General features: G+C 41.3%; 1 protein-coding gene across 2 annotated transcripts in view; it reads right to left on the bottom strand.

Moving 5' to 3' along the window:
• Positions 1 to 18,614, bottom strand: part of selenon (selenoprotein N) — a 35,414-nt gene extending 16,800 nt beyond the window's left edge. Inside the window, exons 1-6 of one of the 2 annotated variants that reach the window (XM_072548090.1) lie at positions 17,973 to 18,614; positions 11,063 to 11,180; positions 10,255 to 10,385; positions 3,892 to 4,104; positions 2,757 to 2,881; positions 1,242 to 1,379 (exon numbers count right to left, since the gene is read on the bottom strand). In XM_072548090.1, the coding sequence (XP_072404191.1) occupies positions 1,242 to 1,379; positions 2,757 to 2,881; positions 3,892 to 4,104; positions 10,255 to 10,385; positions 11,063 to 11,180; positions 17,973 to 17,984 (737 nt within the window). In that variant the 5' untranslated portion in view covers positions 17,985 to 18,614. Of the gene's footprint in view, positions 1 to 1,241; positions 1,380 to 2,756; positions 2,882 to 3,891; positions 4,105 to 10,254; positions 10,386 to 11,062; positions 11,181 to 17,771 lie in introns of both variants that reach the window. The other variant, XM_072548089.1, reaches the window with a different exon arrangement.
• Between the last annotated feature and the right edge of the window lie 8,590 nt (positions 18,615 to 27,204).

Genomic DNA, 27,204 nt, shown 5'->3' on the forward strand with positions numbered 1-27,204 from the left:
CCCCCCCCACCCGCCCCCAACCCCACTCCCCCCTCCCCGTACCCCCGTCCATCCACACCCAACGTCCGAGCCCCCGTCCGCCCTGCCCTCCAGGGCAGCCAGATTGGACACCGACTGTAAGACTGCTGCTGCCGCCTTTGTGGGGTAAGTCTCCAAATAGCGCGCACGCACACACAACTTTTTGACAGGTTCCACCTTTGCCCTGTACAGGACAATGTTAGATTGATTATCTGGGGAAGGAGGGTTTAGGGTACACCCCTCTGTAGAACTCCAGGGAAAGTGGGTGGAGAGAGAGAGAGAGGGGGGGCAGGAGGTCAGTCATTTAGAGATGGTGCCTGGACTGTCCAGGACTGTTTTTGGCAGCATTTTAGTGAGCAGAGTTTGTTTTTAATTATTGTACCTGTCAACAAAAGACATGATCAGGGTTGAAACAGCTCTTTGACGTTTCTATCGGGATTTTGAGATCCACTTCGGGTAATCCGATATTCGGATAATCAAAATTCCGTAGTAGTCCATCACACTTATGCACACGCACACACACCCTCACCCACTCACATGCACACACAGAGATAGATTTGTGCATTTGCAGAATTGTATCTGCAGATACATTCTATTTTATTCAAAAAACACAATCTGTAGGCAGTCAAAAGTTTTTTTTATCATCAATGAGACATTTTATAAATTTCTACGCTGGAAATAGAACCAGTCTGACTCAAGATTGGAATACATACTTTCTCTAACCTCACACCTTTAATGTCTCTGAGCTGAGATCTCATTTTTTTTTATAAAACCTCAAGTTATCTCAGGAATGTCACTTGAAAAAAGTTCTGGTATTTACTTATTAATGAACTGAAACCTACAACCCATTCTAAAAGATGAAAGAGTTAACAGCAATCTAGATTTGTTCAATATATCACAACAGTTGTATAGCATTATGATCTTTTGCTGTCAATTCTGTGTGCTATGATCCTGCTCCACTAGATACCTGACGAAGGAGCAGCGCTCCGAAAGCTTGTGCTTCCAAATAAACATTTTGGACTATAACCTGGTGTTGTTTAACACTGTCCCAACTGGGTGACCCCTTTCTCTGACTTTATGCCCTGTGATCCTAGACTCTCTGATAGTGAAAATGAGAAAAAGCAAAAGAGTAATTTCTGCAATAAAAGTTACTCCTTGCAAATATTCGGTGTTTATCATCTGGGAACATAGACATGACAGATTTTTTTTAAAATCCTACTAACCTGTCATTGGGAACATACATCTGGAAATCCCGAACATGGGATGCATCTTTAGAAAGAATTATGTGTCCAGTAAACTGTCCTGGAGTGAACCAAAAGGGATAATCTGGTGGCTCATTCAGCTGAAATTCTCCGTGGATTCTGAAATGGAAACATAAGTCATTCTCATGGACACGGTACTGAGAAGGTAAAATGAATGTCTACCAAATTAGCTATCTGACAGAGTTAGATACACTCCCCCATGCTTCATCGCAACATCTCCAGCTTCTAACTACCCAACTCCAATCAGCATTTTTACCAGCTCATAAGAACAAAAGAAATAAGAGTAGGAGTAGGCTATATGGTCCCTCTAGCCTGCTCCATCATTTAATAAGGTTGGCTGATCTGATGCTGCCAGTTCCCCACATAACCCTCAGCTTACTTGTCAATTAAAAACTGACCCATATTTCATCGCTCCTTGTCACAGAAACTTTCCTACAATCCTCTGAAAAAATGCCTCATCACCTTGTCTTAACCGGGAGAGCACTTGTTTACCCCTAAGTGCCCCTAGTTCTAGATTCTGTCATGAGAGGTATCACCCTTTCAGCACGTACCCTGTCAAATCCCATCAGAATTTGACTTGCTTCAATAAGATCACCCTTCATTCAAGAAATCACCCTAGTGAATCTTCTCTAATTGCCTCTAATGCAACCATTTTGCTCCTTAAATAAGGCAAACAAAACTGCACACAGTATTCTCCAATATCTTTCTTACTCGTAAACAAAAGTATTCAAACAAATTTTTAAAAAGATGCAACATGTTTTCCAATGCGATCCAATATATCTCCAAGTATTGAGTAGCAATGTCCAGGACATTCCTGAAGAGGTACCAACCCTAGTCCATAACAGCAGACGTGGGGATTCTTTAACCATATTATCATAATAAATAGGGGTACAAAGTAAATAAACAAGGAGATCAGTCACTCTGGACTGTATACAAGACTCAGGTCTACTGGAAGATTAGATTAAAAATTGCCACATTATTAGGTGTTCATATGAAGTGATTGAATTTTTGGTTAATGTTTACTTAGGCGAAGGCAAAGGGATAGGACTGTATTTCAAAGTAGGACAAGGGTTCATAGGGAGTAACCGCAAAAGGTGAGGTCTATCACCATTAGCTTTCTTTCACTTCTTAATCACAGAAGGACGCTGTCAGGTCTACAAATGGACTCATCCAAGGACCTCTGAAACCATTACAACAGCTGCACCAAGACAGAATGGAAAAAGTAGCAGGAAGCATACACATTGATAATGCATTTAATTCAAACCTCAAGCATTAGTAAACAAGAAACTGCCCAATATCAATTATATCAGTGATAAGTAATTCCCACAGTTCCATTACTTGCTAAAGCTGCATGTATGTGTTAATACCCAAAGAATTATTCCTGATTATATAACAAAAGGAAGACAACCTGAAAGCAGATACTCAAGGAGAAAGGTAAGAAATAATTTGTGGAGTTGACACAGGAAATGTACCCACCTGAAGACAATATCATAATAGAAGTCACTGACTGCACGAATGCAGGCTACTGCACCCTGGGGTGCAAACCTTGTCTTCACAAATGGCCGTGGATGAAACATACTTAGAAGTTTCTGGATGAGGACCTGTTTAAAATGGAAAAAAAAAATAAAAATGAGAGACACTATAACACTGTCACAGAAATGTATCTTTTTCATCATAACATTAAGAATTAACATACTTAACTTAGGTACTGGTGGACAACTAAAAGTTCTTTCCTGCTGCTGTCAGCAAGTTCCTAAACTGTTATCATTGGGTCAACCAATAATTACAGGCAAGACCTGTGCAGAAATCCCAGATGCTGATGCTCATTCTCCTACTCTTGACTTTAAGAACTGGATGTACAAAAAAATCCCATTTCTTTAAAAAAGGATATTCTCTCATTTTTAACACTGATTAATATTTGTTTAGTTTATCACTGAAGGTGGTAAGGGTACAGATCTACTGATTTAAGTATCCATCACCTAGAGGGTCTCATCAGCACTGCTACTAACCAAGGACGTAACTGCTAAACTGAGTCGATGCAAGTTGTGAAAAAACCAACAAGAGGAAAAACCATTTCACCTCAACCTCTCCAACCTGCTTGCTGCAGATGTATCTGTCCATGACAATATTAGTTAGTGTGACCACTGCACAGTCCTTATGGAGATAAATCCTGTCTCAACATCTATGAGGCACTGTCAGCCATCAGCAGCAGAATTGTACTCGGACTCAATCTGCAAATTCATGGCCTGGTATATCCCCACTCCACCATTACCAATGAGGCAGGGAATCAACCCTGATTCAATGAAGAGTGCAGACAGGCATGCCATAACCAGCATCAGCAGACCTAAAAATATAATGCCAACCTGATGAAATCTAACAGGCCAATTTGCATGCCAAACAGGATAAGCAGAAAATGATGGTGCTAAGCAATCCCACAACAGACAGTAATATTCATAACTGAGCTGACTCCATTCTGGATTCAATACTAAATGTATGCAAATGAATTATCAAATGTTATAGTGTTTGTAAAAATTGGTCCATCATAAATAAATAACTTTGTCAGTGTGTGTTAACTTCACAAGCTCAGTCATATTAATATGCAATATTTTACCTCTCTTCCTTGTGGCCTAGGAGGGTAAAATCTGTTATTGGAGAGGTACCCTGTAAAGATAGTCAGTTCACTAGGAATCATCCACCATGTTTCACCCAGCTCTACTTTATTCTTATGAGGGAGGAAGGCTTTAAATTGACTGCTACTAAAGATACTAGAAGGTATTTCTGCAGACTTCCAGTTTCTCAGTCCTGACAGGGAGCCATGGGAGACCTGAAATACAAAATAAATATACAAAACTTTCTCACTTTCGTCTTAAATGCATAATGCACTGCTAACATATTGTATGATAACTGTACAAATATTTAATTACAGAACAACAAGTATTATTCAATGGCATTCTTCCCAAGATTTTTGTACCAAAATAAAATCCTTCTTTACTGGCACACTATAGGGTGACATGGTGGCTCAGTAGTTAGCACTGCTGCCTCACTGCGCCAGGGACCCGGGTTTGATTCCGGGCAACTTTCTGTGTGGAGTTTGCACACTCTCCTCATGTTTCCTCCCACAATCCAAAGATGCGCCACTTAGGTGAATTGGTCATGCTCATTGGCCATTGTGTCCAGGAATGTGTAGGTTAGGTGCATTAGTCAGGGGTAATAAGGTAGGGGAATGGGTCTGGGGTGGGTCATTCTTTGGATGGTCGGTGTGGACTTGTTGGGTCAAATGGCCTGTTTCCACATTGTAGGACTTCTATGATCTATATATACCCTAAAGCTATCTGAGAGTCAGTTAACTTGTTCTGTACTTATAGTATATGGTTATAGAATCAAAAAAATGTATTAATCCCATCTTAAAGTATAATTAAGGTAAGACCTCTTCAATTATTCCTTGAATCTATCTTAGCTAAACTATTGTGCTGTTTGAAGTTTTTATACATAGCTAATGAATTGATATCTGATATCAATGTCTTTTTTTGTTGTTTTAACAAAGACCGATCATTATGTAAATTCCAAATCAGTCCACTTTAACTACAGATAAACAAGAACAAAAACAGCAGATTCCACATAAAATATTAATCTTCTCATTCACACTTCACTATGTCATGTTGAAAAATTCTTAATTAAATATTACGCAAACCTGTCTATTACTTCTTTGATCACGCTTTTTCAACAGTTCCATCTTCTAAGGAATTAAAAAGTATGAAATACGAGAATCTTTCCATGTTTAGCAGTTTTGTTTGGAGATTTAGAGACTTGCATAGAACTCAAGAATTCATTAGTATTTCGTTCGTATATTATAAACTTTATGTGATGAGCATGGCAACAAATTGTAGAATTACATACATTATGAAGAAAGCCTTTAAAGTCTACTGAAGAATGTGTTGGCTTGACTAAGCTACAATTCAAAGAATGAACATCTGTTTTTTTAGCATCTTTCGTCTTCGGGTTGCTCAAAAACACGTCATGGCCAATAAGGAATGTGAATCTAACCAGTAAAAATGCATTTTGCTGTAAAATAGTCACTAAATATCACCACCTGCAAGTTCCAGTCAAAATCATTTATCATCTAACTTGGAAAAATATTGCCATTCCTTCACTGTCACTAGGCCAAAGTTCTGGAATTCCCTCCCCAAGGGCATTGTGGATCTACCTATAGCAAATGGACTGCAGTGGTTCAAGAAGACAGCTCAACCTTCTCAAGAACTGAGGACAGGCAAATAAATGCTGGCCAGCTAGCAAAGCCCATGTCCCATGAGTGAATGAGGAAAGATCTTTGTAAATCATTGAGATTTGTTGTTATAGTTTGTATGAAGTTGATATGGTCTGAGATTTTCCCTCTACAGAGAACTGTTGCAGTGTGAATGCTATTTAAGCTCAGGTAATTAAATTATGGATTTATTAGCTGGAACCGCAAAGTGAAAGATGCATATTTCAAAAGCCTTGTCTGGTTATTTGTGGAAGACAACAGCATTAGAAAAGACTAAATTGAGAGTTACTGATATAAAACAAAGAGCCGTGGATGATGGAAATCTGAAACTAAAACAGAAATTGCTGGAAAAACTCAGTAAGTCTGTCAGTATCTGTGAAGAGAAAGCAGAGTTAATGTTTTGTTCCAGTGACCATTCTTCAGAACTCATCAGATCTATTCCCTGGCCATCAAGCATCTCCCCAACCAAGTATACAACACATGTGGGATTCCATCAATCGGAAATGGTATGAGGGAGGAAAAAAGGATTCTACCTCTTCAAATTCAAAATATGGGAGGCAGGGGGATACTGACAAATCACAATTTTGTTTTGTCCTGACTGATTTTTCTTCCCTTTCTTTGTTTGCTTCCACCCGCACAGTGAGCTCTCAAATGCTTCATTCAAATAGTTATTAGTTACATATCCAATTAGATGCATGCCAGTCTACTATTCAACAGCCAGGCCATCATAATTCAGTCACTGTGCAATATCTTAATGTGCACTATTTGTCAAATTCAATGAATAGTAGCAAAAATCTGCCCTATCCCTATTCTCTGCTCATTCTCGCCTTCCTAAATGTAACTTAACACTCAGTACAGATCAAACCTGGTTTTGCCAGTGTGTACATCTCTGCTAATCACTAAACTTCTAAACTATCACTCAACATTCTAAAGCTTTTTGTACCTCAATGGCTCAGTGGATAAACTGCACCACGTGTTGTTAAACTTATAAAGAATGACATTCCCAGCTTCAAAACCTGATTTCAGCTGTTTTAGAGTGGATGGATACAGCATCATGCCACAAAAGTAGCAAAATATGGATAATCAATTTTCAACTTTCCTCCTCTGATATTAATACCGGAGACTTTCAGGAACTAACATGGTTTTAAAACTGAAACATGGACCTAAAATAGCTGCAGTGATCACCTGACCAAAAATCTATGTGGAATAAAAAGAACTGTCTGAATTAAAATTACTATTTTATTAAAGAACATTGAATCAGTCGGCCCAGAAATCTGCATCCTCCAATTTAATTTATACTTAAATAAGTTGAGCATACTGAATACGAAAGATTACCTGCAACTATCCAGTTTAACAAGACAATAAAGTGAGACTCAGGAATACATAAATGACCATATTTTAGCTGTTGGTCAGAGCATCAGACCAAGGAAAGAAAAATGTACTGGTAACAGTCAATACTGAAAGACTTTCTCCTTTACTTTCTAACCTCTTGGAAACATCGGTCAAAAAAAAACAAAATCACGGAAACATTGATTCATTGAGAACCAAAGGATTCTACAAATTTCGCTACTGCTGAGGATACAAGACATCAATTAAACAGCGTCAGTTTCCATTCCATAATTCAAGGACTCTACAAACTTCCAAATTATATTTTCTTTATTCTTCCTTTCTGCACTAGTCAACATACATGCTTTTAACAAAAATACCTGTGTTTAATGTCACAATTTGTTATTTTTGCCAAGATTGGTAGGTAATAAAATTCTTCCTTTATTCATTTAAAATACATTAAGAACAAAAGGGTAACTAGGGATGGAATGGGGCCCCTCAAAGATCAGCAAGGCAGCCTTTGTGTGGAGCCGCAGAAAATGGGGGAGATACTAAATGAGTATTTTGCATCAGTATTTACTGTGGAAAAGGATATGGAAGATATAAAATGTAGGGAAATAGATGGTGACATCTCGTAAAATGTCCATATTACAGAGGAGGAAGTGCTGGATGTCTTGAAACACATAAAAGTAGATAAATCCCAGGACCTGATCAGGTGTACCATAGAACTCTGTGGGAAGCTAGAAAAGTGATTGCCGGGCCTTTTGCTGAGATATTTGTATCATCGATAATCACAGGTGAGGTGCCAGAAGACTGGAGGTTGGCTAACGTGGTACCACTGTTTAAGAGGGGTGGGAAGGACAAGCCAGGGAACTATAGACCAGTGAGCCTGACCTCAGTGGTGGGCAAGTTGTTGGAGGGAACACTGAAGGACAGGATGTACATGTATTTGGAAAGGCAAGGATTGATTAGGGATAGTCAACATGGTTTTGTGCATGGGAAATCATGTCTCACAAACGTGATTGAGTTTTTTGAGGAAGTAACAAAAAGGATTGCTGAGGGCAGAGCAGTAGATGTGATCTATATGGACTTCAGTAAGGCGTTTGACAAGGTTCCCCATGGGCAATTGACTAGCAAGGTTATATCTCACGGAATACAGGGAGAACTAGCCATTTGGATACAAGAATTCAAAGATAGAAGACAGAGGGTGGTGGTGGAGGGTTGTTTTTCAGTTTGGAGGCCTGTGACCAGTGGAGTGCCACAAGGATTGGTGCTAGGTCCTCTACATTTTGTCATTTACATAAATGATTTGGACGCGAGCATAAGAGGTACAGTTAGCAAGTTTGCAGATGGCACCAAAATTGGAGGTATAGTGGACAGCGAAGAGGGTTACCTCAGATTACAACAGGATCTGGACCAGATGGGCCAATGGGCTGAGAAGTCGCAGATGGAGTTTAATTCAGATAAATGCGAGGTGCTGCATTTTGGGAAAGCAAATCTTAGCAGGAGTTATACACTTAATGGTAAGTTCCAAGGGAGTGTTGCTGAACAAAGAGACCTTGGAGTGCAGGTTCATAGCTCCTTGAAAGTGGAGTCGCAGGTAGATAGGACAGTGAAGGCGGCATTTGGTATGCTTTCCTTTATTGGTCAGAGTATTCAGTGCAGGAGTTGGGAGGTCATGTTGTGGTGGTACAGGACATTGGTTAGGCCACTGTTGGAATATTGCCTGCAATTCTGGACTCCTTCCTATGGGAAAGATGTTGTGAAACTCGAAAGGGTTCAGAAAAGATTTACAAGGATGTTGCCAGGTTTGGAGGATTTGAGCTATAGGGAGAGGCTGAACAGGCTGGGGCTGTTTTCCCTGGAGCATCGGAGGCTGAGGGGTGACCTTACAGAGGTTTACAAAATTATGACGGGCATGGATGGGGTAAATAGGCAAAATCTTTTCCCTGGGGTCGGGGAGTCCAGAACTAGAGGGCATAGGTTTAGGATGAGAGGGGAAAGATATAAAAGAAACCTACGGGGCAACTTTTTTGCACAGAGGGTGGTACGTGTATGGAATGAGCTGCCAGAGGGAGTGGTGGGGGCTGGTACAATTGCAACATTTAAAAGGCATTTGGATGGGTATATGAATAGGAAGGGTTTGGAGGGATATGGGCTGGGTGCTGGCAGGTGGGACTAGATTGGGTTGGGATAACTGATCAGCATGGACGGGTTGGACCGAAGGGTCTGTTTCCATGCTGTACATCTCTATGACTCTAAAGCATTGTAAATTGGCTACTTCACTTTAACCTACTAAGCTGCATTTTTGTTGAAGTGTGACATTGCTGAGAGATGAAAGAAACACTTGTTATAACTGACTGATAACAGTAAAAAGGGAACCATTTCACCCCAATCATCAAGACCTGGAACACTGTTCGAAAAAGAATGAGTCAAAATTTAAATTTCAAATTTTCAATCAGAGAGATGAGAAAAATGCATTCAGTTGAGGATGGGATCGAGTTTAGTTATGACATTCTCAACAACGTAGACATCCAACAGTCGATATCATCACTCACGTAAAGAATACATGGGTGTTAAATGACTGCTAGTGTATACACATTGACAGGTAACCCCCTCACAGAAAGGGGGAAACACCTAAATTTCCACTCATTATGGCATTGAAATTTCTTATTAAGACAAGTGCTTGTGCTATCTGTAAACTGGAATATTATCAGTAGTATATATCTTCTTTTCTCTACGAGAGGCAAGTCTGAACCGAACACCACGACCTCCACCACAGGGAAGGCAGATCCTGAATCCACTTAGCTAGAATAGGGATTAAATCAGTGTTGGCACTGATCTGTTCCACTCAGCCTCCAGCCAACTGAGCAAACCAGCCTCAAAGATGTTTGCATTGCTGTCTTCGTTTTTACATGCATATTGTAGCTTAAAGTCATAGATAATAACGGAAAAGGTTCTGTCTTTCTTCTATCACATGACTGACCACATATCTCTCCCTGCCATAGGCCTGTATTGGAAGGATTTACAAATTGATAATTAACATATTTGGCCATGTTTTTCATGCAATTTCCTTTGCCATCAAGTCCAGAATTGAGACCTGAATCTGGTGCTTCTGGGTCAGAGGTAGGGAAGTTAAACACTCCACCATAAAATCTCTACATAAAAATTATGAGGTTACAAATGGGTCATCATGACTTGAAGTTGATGACAGTAACATATAAAGTAAACAAAAACTTCTGTACACTCATGCCTGGAATGAAAATAATTTCTCGAAAAGACCCTTGCTTAGTTCAGTTTCACATTCGTAGTCAAGATCCAAACAACTGACGAATAACAAACAGTCATGATAAGAGCAGTAGAAAACGGAAGATGGGATTCACTCACTCCAAGAAACCCATCCTTGCTTTTGGTCATGGTTTCCATCAGTAGAGGCTGGAATTTTGCTTCGATTGTCAGTGTCTCAGAATTCGAATCGGGCCCCTCACTGCTTTCAAAGTCTGGGGCTGTGGCAATACCTGCCCACACAAAAAGAAACACACTTAATATAATTCAAACAAACTCTAGGTCAGCCACTACTTTCATTGGGACTCAAGGCAGATTTTCTTCTTTGCATTCAAGAATAATTAAATTAAAGAATTTTTAATAAGAAGTTTTTTTACCTTGTTCCAAAATACCACTTAATTAAAATACTAAAATATCCACATTGGACAACAGTCTCCACATAAGATTGTACAAAATAGGAAGAGGAGCAGACCATCAGCCCCTCAAGCCATTCAACAGAATCTAGTTTAATCTGACATTCCTCACACTCACTTTTCCTGCGTAACGCTTGATTCCCCAACTGATCAAGAATCTATGGCTCCACCTATCTCAACCTTAAATATACACAATGGCTCTGAAGCCACAGCTCTCTGTGACAAGGAACTCCAAAGACTTACAACCCTCAGAGAAGAAATTCTTCCTATCTCAGTTTTAACTTGCCACCCCTTAATTGTGAGACTATGCCCTCTGATCATAGACCCTCTCATGAGAGAAAATATCCTCTCAGCATTTACCCTGTCAAGGTCCTTAGAAATCCAATGTTTCAATGAGATCAAATCACATTTTTCTAAATTCCAATGAGAACAGTCCCAACCCCCTTTTAACCTTTGCTCACAAGACCCGGTTAACCTAAAATTTGGTCACAAAGTACCTGTTAGTTTTTCGGCTAGAGGCTTGAACTCTTCTGGACTGAGGTACAGGTCACTGTTGGTGTCAAATGACGAAAATAAGAAAAGTCCTTCACTGCCAAGAGATTTCAGAGCATCTTTCTAGAAGATAAGTATAATATTTTAAAAATGTAAATAATATTGAATTGTAACCACTCAACATATTTAACTAAATTCGAACATTTTGCAACAAAATTCCATACGAAACCAAAGTGCTCTTCCTTCCAAACCTTATACCAATTACATGGTGATTCTTTGAGATTGTAACAATTGAGGAGTTTTCAGCCATGCATGTGACCAGTCCCAGTTACACTTCCATAAACATACCGATCAACACAAACCAGTTGACAACAACCTTGAAAACTTTTCATACTCATAGGAACATAGAACTTAGGATCCACGTTCGATCTTACTTTTTCTGTTGTGTGGAGGTGAAAGGCAGTAACTTCCTAAACCGCAAATTAATTTAGCTTAGATTAGATTACTTACAGTGTGGAAACAGTCCCTTCGGCCCAACCAGTCCACACCAACCCTCCGAAGAGTAACCCATCCAGATCCTTTACCCTCCTACTAATGCACCTAACACTACGGGCAATTTAGCATGACCAATTCACCTGACCTGCACATCTTTGTGACTGTGGGTGGAAACCGGAGCACCCAGAGGAAACCCACACAGACACGGGGAGAATGTACAAACTCCACACAGACAATCGCCTGAGGCTGGAATCGAACCTGGGACCGTGGTGCTGTGAGGCAGCAGTGCTAACCACTCAGCTACTGTGCCACCCGTAATGCTAGGAACAGCAGTCACACCAATTGGCAAGCGCAGACCCTTGGGGCAGCTATATAGCCATGCAAATTAGAAAGAATGTTGCTTAGGAGCAGGATTTTGTCATCCAGTCCTTCAATGTGATAATGGCTGATTCGACTGTGATTTCAAACTTCAATTTCCTGTCTAACTTCCATCTCCTTTCTTTATGAAAACTTGATCTGATTCAAAGCTGAGTTAAGTCAATGATCCAGCCTCAAATGATTTCTGGTGAAGAGAATTTGTCTCTCCATAGGCCCTCCCAGAGAAAAAAAAAACTTCACCTCCACTTGAAAAGGAAATCCTTGTACTTAAACTCTTCTATTGGTTCTTATTTTCCACAGAAGAGGTATTATTCTCCTAGCCAAAGAGTTTGGTGCTGGAAAAGCACAGTTAGGCAGCATCCAAGGAGCAGGAGAATCAACATTTTGATTCTCCTGCTCCTCGGATGCTGCCTGACCGGCTGTGTTTTTCAGCACCACACTCTTCAACTGATCGCGAGCATCAGCAGTGCTCACTTTCTCCCTGTAATATTATTCTTGCATCCACTTAAGATCTAATAAGTTTCAAGAAGATCACATCTCATTTTTCTAAAGTGCCTCATTTTGCCATCTCTCCTCCCCAACTCGGGGCCAACAAATAAACTAAATAAAGAACATATTAGGCCAACAGAAAGGCAATGACCAGAGAGAATTCAAGAGCAGAGATGCAGTGCTGGACCTCTCTAAAAAACTGGTTAGGTCACTGTTGGAGTTTTGTGTTCTACTCTGATCACCACAATACAGGAAAGATAAAACTGCTCTAAATAGGATACAGAAGAGATTTACAAGGTGTTGCCATGACTTGAAAACTGCAGCTATGAGAAAAGATCGAATAGGCTGCTGTTGCTTTTCTTAGAGCAGAGGATACTGAGGAGTGTCAAAATAATGAGAGGCCTAGGTAGAACAAGTAGAAAAGACTAATTTCCCCTTCAGGACAGGTCAATTACCCGGGGGACACAGATTTAAGGTGATCAGTAGAAGGATTAGAGAAAATATTAGGAAAAGCTTTTTCACACAGAGGGTGATAGATGCCTGGAATTTGCTCTTCACTTTGGTGATTAAGGTAGAATCCTTCCAGTCATTTAAAAAGAAACCTGTATCTGCACCTGAAGCACTGTAAACTGTAAACCCATGGACAAAGTGAGGAAGCTGGAGATCAGAGTTGACAAATGAGGCACTGGAAAAGCACAACAGGTCAGGCAGCATCCAAGGAGCAGGAGAGTTGATATTTCGGGCATAAGCCCTTCAATCAGGAATGGTGTGGGAGGGGTGCTGATAGACAAATAGGATGGGGGGGGGAAGGTAGCTGGGAAGGCAATAGGTGGATGGAGGTGGGGGATCATGGTGATAGGTTGGAGCGGAGGATGGAGCGGAAAGTGGGAAGGAATATGGATAGGTGGCACAGTTCAAGAGGGCAGTGCCAAATTGGAGGGTTGGATCTGGGAAAAGGTGGAGGGAGGGGAGATGAGGAAACTGGTGAAATAGATGATGCCATGTGGTTGGAGGGTGCCAAAGTGGAAGATGAGGTGTTCTGCCTCCGGGCGTCGGATGGCTAGGAATTGGCAGTGGAGGAGGCCCTGGACTCAAATGTCTTTGGCACAGTGGGAGGGGATGTTGAAGTGGTCGGCCACAGAGTGATGGGGTTGTTTGGTGCGTGTCCCAGAGATGCTCTCTGAAACGCTCCTGAAATATCCTATCACCCCAGTGTAAAGGAGACACATCGGAGTAACAAACACAGTAGATGAGGATTTTGAATATACAGGAACCCATGGGCCAGGTACTGGTAATTGGGATTAGAGTGAACGGTGGCGACATTGGTAGGCTGAATAGCCTCTTTCAGAGCTGTACCATTCCTATGGCTCTGGATGCTAAGTGAATGGGATTTGAAATGAGTCAAGACAGACACCAAAGCCCTCCTTGTCCTCCAGCTAGGCCAGCCTGGGGATCTTTCTCAACTCACATGTTTGTCCAGAGGTAACAAAGTACAATGGTAGATTTTAGTGGCATGTGGATCATGTCAGAAACAGCACCATGTCCTATCACAGAGGTGAAAATAGGTAGCGTTGATGCGGGATTGTGGGGCTGCCAGTTCAGCTCTGGATCGAACAGGAGATCAAACAGTTGAATGGAACCTCGGAACGGCCAGAGGAGAGAGCTAGGGCTGAGGGAAAAGACCAAAACAATAGCTTTCAAGATTTTTCTATAAATAATCCATATTTTGAGAACGTTCCAATGTGACGAAACATAAAAGGATAGATCAAGTGAATCCTTAGAAGAGTATAAAGGCAGTAGGAGTATACTTAAGAGGGAAATCAGGAGGGCAAAAAGGGGACATGAGATAGTTTTGGCAAATAGAGTTAAGGAGAATCCAAAGAGTTTTTACAAATACATTGAGGACAAAAGAGTAACTAGGTGAGAATAGGGCCCCTCAAAGATCAGCAAGGCGGCCTTTGTGTGGAGCAGCAGGAGATGGGGAAGATACTAACCAAGTATTTTGGATCAGTGTTTACTGTGGAAAAGGACATGGAAGATATGGAATGTAGAGAAATACATGTGATATCTTGAAAAATGAGGAAGTGCTGGATGTCTTGAAACACATAAAAGTGGCTAAATTCCTAGGCCCTGATCAGGTGTACCCTATAACTCTGTGGGAAGCTAGGAAAGTGATTGCTGGGCCTCTTGCTGAGGTATTTCTATCATCTATAGTCACAGCGGAGGTACCGGAAGACTGGAGGTTGGCTAACGTGGTGCCACTATTTAAGAAAGCTGGTATGGACAAGCCAGGGATTTACAGACCGGTGAGCAAGTTGTTGGAGGGAATCATGAGGGACATGTATTTGGAAAGACAAGGACTGATTAGGGATAGTCAACTTGGCTTTGCCCATGGGAAATCATGTAACAAAAAAGATTGATGAGGGCAGAGTGGTAGACATGATCTATATGGACTTCAGTAAAACATCCGAAAAGATTCCCCATGGGAGACTGGTTTGTGAGGTTGTTGGAGGGAATCCTGAGGGACAGGATGGACAAGTATTTGGAAAGACAAGGACTGATTCTGGATAGTCAACATGGCTTTGTGCGTGGGAAATCATGTCTCACAAATTTGATTGAGGTTATTGAAGAAGTAACAAAGAAGATTGTTGAGGGCAGAGCAGTAGATGTGATCTATATGGACTTCAGTAAGGCGTTCGACAAGGTTCCCCATGGGAGACTGATTAGCAAGGTTAGGTCTCACAGAATACAGGGAGAATTAGCCATTTGGATACAGAACTGGTTCAAAGGTAGAAGACAGAGGGTGGTGGTGAAGGATTGTTTTTCAGTTTGGAGGCCTGTGACCAGTGGAGTGCCACAAGGATCGGTGCTGGGCCCTCTACTTTTTGTCATTTACATAAATGATTTGGACGCGAGCATAAGAGGTACAGTTAATAAGTTTGCATACGACATCAAAATTGGAGGTGTAGTGGACTGTGAAGAGGGTTACCTCAGATTACAACAGGATCTGGACCAGTTGGGCCAATGGACTGAGAAGTGGCAGATGGAGTTTAATTCAGATAAATGCGAGGTGCTGCATTTTGGGAAAGCAAATCTTAGCAGGAGTTATACACTTAATGCTAAGTTCCAAGGGAGTGTTGCTGAACAAAGAGACCTTGGAGTGCAGGTTCATAGCTCCTTGAAAGTGGAGTCGCAGGTAGATGGGATAGTGAAGAAGGCGTTTGGTATGCTTTCCTTTATTGGTCAGAGTATTGAGTGCAGGAGTTGGGAGGTCGTGTTGTGGCTGTACAGGACATTGGTTAGGCCACTGTTGGAATATTGCGTGCAATTCTGGTCTCCTTCCTATTGGAAAGACGTTGTGAAACTTGAAAGCGTTCAGAAAAGATTTACAAGGATGTTGCCAGAGTTGGAGGCTCTGAGCTACAGGGAGAGGCTGACAGGCTGGGGCTTTTTTTCCCTGGAGCATCGGAGGGGTGACCTTATAGAGGTTTACAAACTTATGAGGGACATGGATAAGATAAATAGACAAAGTCTTTTCCCTGGGGTCGGGGAGTCCAGAACTAGAGGGCATAGGTTTAGGGTGAGAGGGGAAAGATATAAAGAGACCTAAGGAGCAACTGTTTCATGCACAGGGTGGTAAGTGTATGAAATGAGCTGCCAGAGGATGGGGTGGAGGCTGGTACAATTGTAACATTTAAGAGGCATTTGGATGTGTCTATGAATAGGAAGGGTTTGGAGGGATATGGGCCGGGTGCTGGCAGGTGGGACTAGATTGGGTTGGGATATCTGGTCGGCATGGACGGGTTGGACCGAAGAGTCTGTTTCCATGCTGTACATCTCTATGACTCTATGACCCTATGTTAGATCTCATGGAATACAGGGAGAACTATCCATTTGGATATAGAACTGGCTCCAAGGTAGCAGACAGAGGGTGTTGTTGGAGGGGTTGTTTTTCATATTGGAGGCCTCTGACCAGTGAAGTGCCATAAGGATCGGAGCTGGGTCCACTACTTGATCAGATGAGACAATGGGCTGAGGAATGGCAGATGGAGTTTAATTTAGATAAATGTGAGGTGCTGCACTTTGGGAAAGCAAATCTTAGCAGGACTTATACACTTAATGATAAGGTCCTCGAGAGTGTTGCTGAACAAAGAGACCTTGGAAGGCAGGTTCATAGCTCTGTGAAAGTAGAGTCGCAGGTAGATTGGATAGTGAAGAAGGTGTTTAGCATGCTTTCCTTTATTGTTCAGAATACGGAGTACAGGAGTTGGGGGGTCATGTTGTGGCTGTACAGGACATTGGTTAGGCTACTTTTGGAATTTCACGTGCAATTCTGGTCACCTTCTGATCGAAAGGATGTTGTGAAACCAGAAAGAGTTCAGAAAAGATTTACAAGGATGTTGCCAGGGTTCGAGGTTTTGAGCCATAGGGAGAGGCTGAAAAGGCTGGGGCTGTTTTCCCTGGAGCGTCAGAGGTTGAGGGGCTTTATAAACCTTAGAGGTTTATAAAACCATGAGAGGCATGAACAGGATAGAGACAAAGTCTTTTCCCTGGGGTCGGGAATTCCAGAACTAGAGGGCATAGTTTTAGGGTGAGAGGGGAAAGATACAAAAAAATCTAAAGGACAACTTTTTCACATAGAGGGTGGTGCATGTGTGGAATACGCTGCCAGAGGATGTGGTGGAGGCTGGTATAATTGCAACATTTAAGAGACATTTGGATGGGTAAATGAATAGGAAGTGTTTGGAGGGATATGGGCCGCGAGTACTGGCAGGTGGGACTAGATTGGGTTGGTATATATGGTCGGCATGGACGAGTTGGACTGAAGGGACTGTTTCTGTGCTGTACATCTCTACGACTCTATTGCACATGATCTAATGTGAACAGAAATATTCTCAGAATCACAGAATTATTACAGCGTAGGGCGGGTCCATTCGGCCTGTCATGTTTGTACTTCGCATTTTAACGATACCAAACTGCTGCCTTTCCCATAAACTCTGCGCATTGTTGCTGGGGCTTTCGTTTTGAGTTGGATGGAAGCTGCCGAATCTCCGATGAAATAGGCTTGTCGTGGTGGGTACGTGAACCTTGCACGAACATTAAAGCCGGTTGTCCACGAGCTTCCCTCCCAGCTCCACAGACATTTTCTTTCTCCCATCGAGCCTGTTTGCCCAAATGAGGGCGAACTGAACTCCCTGTTTTTAAAAAAAACTGTTTCGCTCCATCAATAATAAACACTCCCCCCCCGCCCCCTTTCCTTTCGTTTTCCTTTTCGGGGTCGATCCCCCCCCCAGCCCCGCTCTGACAATCGGCGCCGCCATGATGTGACCGTTATGACGGTTGGTCTCTTACTTGGCGTTGCGCGAGCTGGCAGTCCAGGTGATACCTCCACAGCGCGGAGCCGACGATCAGGCCCACACCCAGGAGCAGCCCGAGCCCCAGCAACACTGGCAAGCGGCTCTCCGTGCCCTCTCCTCTGGCTATTGCAGCCCTGCTCCTCCTTCGCTCGGGTGAGGCTTCCCCCGGCTCCCCGTCCCCCTTCCGATGCCTCACCTCAGGCGCCATCGGACAGTCTCCACCGTGGCGGCGGCTGACTCCGAACCGTAATGGCCGCCAGCCCAGAGAAAGCTGTCTCCCTTTCTCCCTGACTGAGGAAAACACTCCTCCTTTTTTCCCAGCTGGGGGTCTCTTCTCCTCCACCGAATCAAATTCTTTACTCTTCGATCCACCCGGCAGGGGCAAGTAGAAAACTCTGGAAGAATGTGAGCCAACGCTTTTCTGTTAACAAACCGCAGGCCCTGCTATTTCCCAGCCGCCTGAATGAATAGTCATTTTCCTCAGAAAAGTCGCCGCTTTTGATGCACCTCCGTCTAAAGCACAATTCCACTCCCTTTAGTACTTTCTGATCTCCGCTAAAGATTACACCAGGTCTTACTGCATGTGAAAACCAACAAGAAACCTTTATAATGATGATTATGGAATATAAGTGCAAATCACTGCAGACGCTGGGATCTGTATTGAAAACAACAAATGCTGGACATCACAGCGAGTCAGACAGAATTCATAGAGGGAGAGCAAGCTAAAGTTTCGGTCGAGATGACTCTTCATGATGAAGAGGGGGGGTGAAATTAGCACTAGGTTAATGACGATCGTTTGAAGACCGAGTGCAGACACAACGGGCGAATGGTCTCCTGCACCACAACATTTTCTCAGATGAGTGGTTATAATTTAACAGAAACCACTGCAGAGGCTCAAAACGCTTTTCTCTGTTAAACAGAAAGCTGAAAGTTGGCCTCTTTAGGCCTGTCAGGACATTGGTTAAGCCTCTTATGGAATGTTGCGTGTAATCTGGGCTCCCTGCTATAGGAAACATACTTTGAAACTTGAACTGGTTCAGAAAAGATTTATAAGGATGTTGAAGGGTTTGAGCCATAGGGAGAGGCTATTTTCCCTGGATTGTTGGAGATTGGGAGGTGACCTTATGAAGGTTTATAAAATCATGAGAATAGGATGAACATCAAGGCCTTTTCCCCAGGGTAGGGGAGTCCAAAACTAGAAGACATAGGTTCAAGGTGAGAGGGGAAAAGTTTAAAAAGGATTCAAGGGGCAACTTTTTCATGCAAAGGGTGATGTATGGAATGAGCTACCAGAGGAAGTTGTGGAGGCTGGTAAAATTGCAACATTTAAAAGACATCTGGATCGGTACATGAAAAGGAAGGGTGTTAGAGGGATATGGGTCAAATGCTAGCAAATGGCACTCAATTAATTAAGGATATAGATCATTCTTTTATAACACATTTCGTCAATACAAATTTGCTATAACACGATTGATGAATCAGGGATGCTGACTCTAAAGTGTGAACTTTTAAAATGTGTGTTGGCTGTAATGCGATTACAGCGTCAATACTTTAAGTGCTGTTTCTAAAGTGGGATTTTTCTGTTACATGGGGTTGCTGAAGAACGCAACTATCATGTTATAGAAGAATTGACTATATCTAGTCTGCAAGACAAGTTGGACGGAAGGGTCAGTTACACTTGCTGTACATCTCTATGACTCTAAAGTTGTTAAGGGGTTTGTTAGGTAGCTGCAGGAGCGGAAAGATTTCCGCTTGTGCAGAAAGATCAAAACTGCAAGACATTAACATAACTAATAAATCAAGAATTCAGGATAAACTTCTTTATCCAGAATGCTTTAGAAAGCGAAACTTCGTAATACCTTGAACAAATAATATACTTTAAGTCCACAAAGGAGAAAGGAATATAAGGACATCCCAATATATTATGAATTCAAATGGAGGAACATAAATGCTGGCAAAACTGAATTGAGCAGAAAGTGGCCTTTACCTCGGCTGTGAATTCAATATATTTTCCCAGTGTCCTGCTGACTCATAGTGTAAGGGATCACTTTTTTGGGACTATGGACAGGAAATTAGAAAAATCAACAGTTTTAAAAAGGAGAGAAATACAAGGTTTTTTTTGAAGATTTACATTGACACAAATTGAGACTCCATAATCACAATCATGAGTTCTTGAAAGACTGTACTAGTTACCACCTATTTTGATTGACAAATCTTTACCAGGACAGACTTGAACACGTGATTAAAGAAGAGGTGGATGGTATCAGCTGATTGTTAACATATAAGAGAATTTTCAGTGGAAAAGAACATTCAGTAAGTGGGAAGGACACAAAATGGGTTTCAAGTATATGTAAATTACAATATTTACAGAATAACAACAAAGGAAATGCCAAAGTAGCGTGTTCCAACATCCTGACAGAATCACGGTGTAATAATATTAGAATTATTAGTGAATTGTAGTCATTAGTTCACCTAAAACAACTCCAGACGTGAAGTGAGAAAAACACCAGCAGTTCAGAGCCTTTAGAACCTTAGATAAGAAGTCACTTGTGTCTGCTAAGTCTGTCATATATGTCATAAGGATAAGTTAGAGTCAGTCAGATGTACAGCATGGAAACAGACCCTTCGGTCCAACCCGTCCATGATGACCAGATATCCCAACCCAATCTAGTCCCACCTGCCAGCACCCGGCCCATATCCCTCCAAACCCTTCCTATTCGTATACCCATCCAAATGCCTTTTCAATGTTGCAATTGTACAAGCCTCCACCACTTCCTCTGGCAGCTCATTCCATACACTCACCGCCCTCTGTATGAAAATGTTGCCCCGTAGGTCACTTTTATATCTTTCCCCTCTCACCCTAAACCTATGCCCTCTAGTTCTGGATTTCCTGACCCCAGGGAAAAGACTTTGTCTCTATTTATCCTATCCACGCCTCTCATGGTTTTATAAACCTCTAAGGTCACCCCTCAACCTCCGACGCTCCAGGGAAAACAGCCCCAGCCTGTTCAACCTCTCCCTATAGCTCAAATCCTCCAACCCTGGCAACATCCTTGTAAATCTTTTCTGAACACTTTCAAGTTTCACAGCATCTTTCCAATAGGATGGAGACCAGAATTGCATGCAATATTCCAACGGTGGCCTAAACAATGTCCTGTACAGCCACAACATGACTTCCCAACTTCTGTACTCAATACTCTGACCAATAAAGGAAAGCATACCAAACGCCTTCTTCACTATCCTATCTACCTGTGACTCCACTTTCAAGGAGCTATGAACCTGCACTCCAAGGTCTTCCTGATCTAATTTGCACAACAAGGAAAATTTCAGTTAGGAAAATAAACTTTTTGCTTGCAGAGAGGCATTTAAAGCACATTGTAGTACAGGGACAGCAGATGTTCCTAACTGTTGTAATTGTACAGGCAAAGTACTAGAAAATAGAGCTCCATTTTGCTGTGGATCTGAATCAGGTAGGTCAGATCAAATAAAGAGTGCAAATTTGGTAACAATTGCCAATGGCTTTGTAGTCACCACTATCAAAACTAGCTTTCAGTTCCACAGTCATCTATTGAGTTCAAAACCTGCCAACTGTCAAGACGGGATTTGGGCCTGTCCCCAGACAATTAGCCTAGATCTCAATGGTTAGTCCATTCACATTACCACTGTATCCTTTATTGTTACTTCTCCTTTACTGTTTCGCCTTCTCATCCTTGTAGCACATATGTCACCTTGCATCTGCAATTTCTGCACTGCTCAGTAAATGGAATCATGAGAGCAGTATGTTGAAACAAAGATTTATATACTTTTAACTTCAGTGAATGTGACACCATATGAAGTTGATGGAACAGGGAAAGCCCTGCCCCACTCTGCTCAAATCCCCACAGCTGAGTTTACTCAATAAATTACAGTATGCTGTATATTACAAAGAAAACTCTGTAGATATTGATCAGAGAGTGTTCCTCACCATCTCTTGCATGTTAGGTTCAACAATCTGGATTCAATGCAGCACTTAAAAATCACAACCATTTAGCATGATTAACAGATTATGAATATTCTGTATGTGGCACTCCACAGATATCTTTAAAAAGAGACAAGGTTTCAAAGCCTTTCCCCAAATTAAGAAATTGCATTGTTACACTCCTGCATACTTATGCTGACATTCACATTTGGACAGCTTTTCTTGAAGGCTTGTATTGTCAATTCACTCAGGGAGGAACAGGGACTCATTACCAACCAATGTAGCTTGAGATGCTTGGATTGTACCCAGATGATCCCATGTTCAAATTATCTAGTGTGAAAGCTATTTTAGCTTTCAGAGTTTTAATAAAATCTTCAACATTTTATAGCAGAAAATAGGACAAAGCTTCCCATATTTATTGTTTTTATTTACTTCTTCCACCTTAACTGATCTTTTTTATTAAATTTTTAAATGTTTAACCTTACTTTTTTGATGAATGCTGGTGTATTTAAGTTAATGGTTTGAAAAGTTCACGTTGGTTTTCTGCCAGATTTCCTTAAGGCACCAAGGCTAATTTTAACTCTTACAAGACAATCAGTAATTTTTAAAACACCTTGCTCACAGTTTAAAATAAAGATGCTGGTGAATTCAGTTTTAACATCTGAACTGATGGAACAATCAAATTCATCCTATTTCCTACAAGAATGTACACATGCAGAGATAGGACCTGCAACAAATCAGCACTTTAATCACAAGTCAGATAACACAGGGGAATGATATTGAGTTCGACAAAGTAGAGCATAAGCATATACAGATTCGGATAGACATTTTCTAAGCAAAATCTGTGTTCCCTCTAAATTTATGCACTTCCTCATATCTCTACCTGATCAGTGGTGGCTGAGTTTGAATCAGGCTCAGTGTACTAGTGGGTGAATCAAAGATGATCAGGCCATTGAATGAGAAAGAAGATGGTAGTGTTGTCTGTTATTGCAGAAAGTGATCAGTTGACAATTCTGTGCCATGAGCATTACTTCCCCCTTGTCAACCCAATCCAGGCTGTCATCCAGGGCTTGCTGCACATAGTTGAGAAGAGTTGGTCCCAGGGCACAATGCTAAGAAACTGTTACGGTGATGGCCTGGAGCTGAAATAATTGTCCTAAACAATGACCCGTGTGCCTTTGCACAAGGTATGAGGCCAACAAGTGAAGGGTTTTCTAGAAAAAAGGTCATTGACCTGAGCCATAATTTTAAATGATGAACAGATTAGGTTCAATGAGCTGAATATCCCACTTTTGTTCTTCATTGTTTCACTCTTGATCAGAATGGATCAGTAACTGGCCTAGGAACTGCTTGCTGTCCTGAAAACAATTCTGAGATAAAGTTGATGGATAGATCATGCTCGAGGGCAAAATGGCCTAATTCAGATCCCATCTTTCCAGAAGACATTTATAGTACACTCACTCATATTCACCATGGATCAGAATACGGTACAATGACTGCTTTCCTGGCTCAATATAACTGGAGAATCCTATGTCTGAGGAGATCCTTTCCTTCTCATTCACAACGTTTATCTTGCAATCCACAATCTTGCAATCTATTACTGATTATTCTTTGCAGGAAATCACTGAGTTTGTAGAGAAGGAAAACTGAGCGGACTGTTCCAAACTTCTCCTCAACCTGGTGATGGACAAAGGCTCTCATGCCCAAAGGGTGATGTGGGAATCCTTTGTATAAACGTGCCATATGTTACCAAAGTTGGATAAAATACTGAAAGAAGCACAAATACGTGGTACAGAAAAGTCTCACAATTTTTAATTTCAGATTGAAGCATTTCATATTTTGCTGTAATATTACACAGATCTGAATTAATAAAATTAAATATGGATATCGTCTAAAGTTTATCCAAAAATGCCCAGTCACCTGAAAGGTAATTAACAATATGAGAATCTTAAACCATTTTATTTCAATATAACGTTTGATTTTAGCCATTTATGTTGAGGTTTATTATCTGATAATCTAAAATTCTGAAGCTGGAAAACACGATTCTAATTTATTGATCATCCTTCAAACTTCAACTATTTTACGTAGATTCAACTGAGGATTCATACAGTTTCTCCTGTAGACTGTAAAGGAGTTGAATGGACTGTATGGGAGTTGAATTATTTCGTCCAATGAACTCGCTGATCACGGTTTTATTTTTGTGAATTGCAGACGGGATTCCAATACCATGTGAAACCCTGTCCACATCTGGCAGAATCACTATGCACCTCTCATTGAAAATAACAACACTCTGAGTCAGATATATTTCATTATGCCCTTTTGATAGAGAACACTTACTGATAAAATGAATTGAAACACTTGTTTTAATTCACTTACGAGATATGGGCTTTTCTAGCCGGGCCAGCATTTGTTGCCCATCTCTATTTGCCCAGAGAGTAGTTAAGAAGCAACCACATTGCTGTGTATCTGCAGTCACAGGCTGGACGAGGTAAGGATGACAAATTTCCTTCCCTATTCCATGTGATCTAACCTTGTTAGATGAGTGTATGAATAGGAAGAGTTTAGAGGGATATGGACCAAATGCTGGCAAATGGGGCTAGATTAATCTGGTTGGGATGGACGAGTTGGACTGACGGGTCTGTTTCCATGCTGTATATCTCTATAATTCTAAGTGAAACTAGCATACATGTTAAACAGTGTTATCAGGTACCATCTTGGTATATCCAGGGCAGTTCTGTCCAGACAGTCTTTCAATTGGTATCATTGGGTTCAGAAGAGCTCAGCATGGATACAAACCTCAGATAGGTCAGGCTGTAGTTTTAATACAGTCTGTGAAAGGAGTGAATCAGACAGAGAAAAGCAAGGGACATCATGAACTAGTTGCATCAACCTTTCTCATTCCCATTTCTTTGTAAAGTTACTCTACAATTTTCAATCAAAAGAGCAGGAAAAAACATTCAAAGGTACTGAAAGATATCAATTTAAAGCCCAAAGATAGAAACAAAGATCCCAAGTCCATCCATGCAACCAGTGAACCACAGCTGATCATCACTGTAGGTAACATCAAGGCATCATTGAAGAATTAAGGATCAGAAGGCCAACCCACCCAGTTGTGTGATTTTGGGCTGATGATGTAGAAGTATGTTCCTCTATTTCCCACCACACATACTCATAATGTGTAATTTTCTTTGTGTGTCTGTGTGTGAATGGTTAACAAGGGGTAAAGTTTCAGATACATAAATTAGAATTGTATTCCTTTATTGTTCTTGCTAAAGTTTACTATTATGATTTTTTAAATCCTGTTGGAGGAACCTGGTGTGGTTTGCTTTTCACCTGGGAAGCAGACAGTCTGAGGCAAACTGGGATTTTGTATAATCTCATTAAATCTTTACATTTTTCATGACTTCAGGAATAGTGAGGCCTGATTTCCAGTACACTACAACAGTGAGTCATGACAATAGTCTACCCACATTTTAAATCACTAAATACACACCCCAATTATGCTAATGTCTTATTCTTACCATAAGTTTTTAAAATAAATTCTTATATTTACATTGGTAATCAAGGCACTTTCTTAGAATTATGTTAGGTATGCACTTTGGCAGTGTGCACTTTGCCACTGGGACAGCACAGTGGCTCAGTGGCTAACACTGCTGCCTCATGGCTCCAGGGACCCAGGTTCGATTCCAGCCTTGGGCGACTGTCTATGTGGAGTTTGCACATTCTCCCCGTGTCTGTGTAGGTTTTGGCTGGGTGCTCTGGTCTCTCCCCATAAACCAAAGATGTGCAGGTTAGGTGGATTGGCCATGCTAAAGTGTGCAGGTTAGGTGGGTTAGCCACAGGAATTACAGGCAAAAGTGACGACTGCAGATACTGGAAACAAGAGTCTAGATTAGAGTGGTGCTGGAAAAGCACAGCAGGTGAGGCAGCATCCGAGGAGCAGGAAAATTGATGTTTCGGGGTAAAGCCCTTCAAGAAGTTACAGGGGTAGGGGTGGGTCTGGGTGAGATGCTCTTTGGAGGGTCAGTGAAGACTCAGTGGGCCAAATGAACTGCTTCCACACTGTAAGGATTCTATGAAGAACAGATTGGCTGAATATTATTTAAAGGGAATGACTGCAGAAAGCTGCAGTACAGTGGGATTTGGGGGTCCTTGTGCATGAATCGTAAAAAATTTGAAGTTTAGCAAGTAACAGGGAAGGAAAATGGACTGTTATGAGATTATATTTCACATTTCAGTTACATTTTATTAAAAATGGAGAATAAAAATAGGGATATGTTGCTAAAACTATACAAGGTATTAGTCAAGCCACACCTGGAATCGTGAGAAAAAAGTGACGAGAAAGAAAAATCCACTAGAGGAGAAACCAAGCATGCAATTATTATGTTATTTTAATTGATTTATTTTTGCAAAATAATATTAATACTTCAGATAGTAAACAATGTTTCCCTTAGAGATACAGATAAAGCTAAAAGAAAATTCTACATTTATATACTATCCATGACCTCAGTCCCAACTTGTCTGGATGAGTGCAGTGTCAAGATTAGAGTGGTGCTGGAAAAGCAAAGCAGGTCAGGCAGCATCCGAGGAGCAGGGAAATCGTTTCAGGCAAAAGCCCTGCATCAGGAATCGGATGCTGTGCTTTTCCAGCGCTACTCTACTCTTGATTCTAATCTCCAGCATCTGCAGTACCCACTTTTGCCTGGATGAGTGCAGCTCCAACAACACTAAAGGGAGCTTGACACCATTCAGTACAAAGCATCTCCCAATTGGCACCACATCTGCAAACATTCACTATCTCAACCACCAACGTTCAGTAGCTGTAGTGTGTACCATCTACAAGATGCACTGGAGAAATTCATCGTAGATCCTTAGACAGTACCTTCCAAACTCATGACCTCTTCTTTCTAGAAGAATAAGGGCAGCAGATGCATGGGAATACCACCATCTGCAAGTTCTCTGAGCCACTCATTATCTTGACTTGGAAATATATCACCATTCCTTCATTGTCACTGGGTCAAAATCCTGGAATTCCCTCACAAATAGCATTGTGGGTCTTCCTACAGCACATTGATTGCAGTAATTCAACAAGGCAACTCACTATCATCTTCTTAAGGGCAACTAGGGACAGGCAATAAATGCTGGCTTGCCAGCAATGCCCAAACCCTACAAGAGAATTTTATAAAGGATGCCTAAAATGCTTTTCAGCCAAGAAAGAACATTGAAAAATGTAGTAATTGTAATACTGAGAAACATGACAGTGATTTTGCTCACAAACTAAGTTGTTTTAATTGCATAAGCTGAGGGATAAATATTGCAAACAATAAGCAGCACTTAAAAGACACTTAGGAAGATGTCTGAAGATTTAAAGAGTAAAATGTCATTTTTTCTGTCATTTAATCACAAATAAATCTAAATTAAAAAGTTGTACCCCTGAACCTTATTAAACAGATATTCTAAACTTGACTAC

This window comes from Chiloscyllium punctatum, chromosome 27 (assembly GCF_047496795.1).
Source record: "Chiloscyllium punctatum isolate Juve2018m chromosome 27, sChiPun1.3, whole genome shotgun sequence".
NCBI classification, from domain to species: domain Eukaryota; kingdom Metazoa; phylum Chordata; class Chondrichthyes; order Orectolobiformes; family Hemiscylliidae; genus Chiloscyllium; species Chiloscyllium punctatum.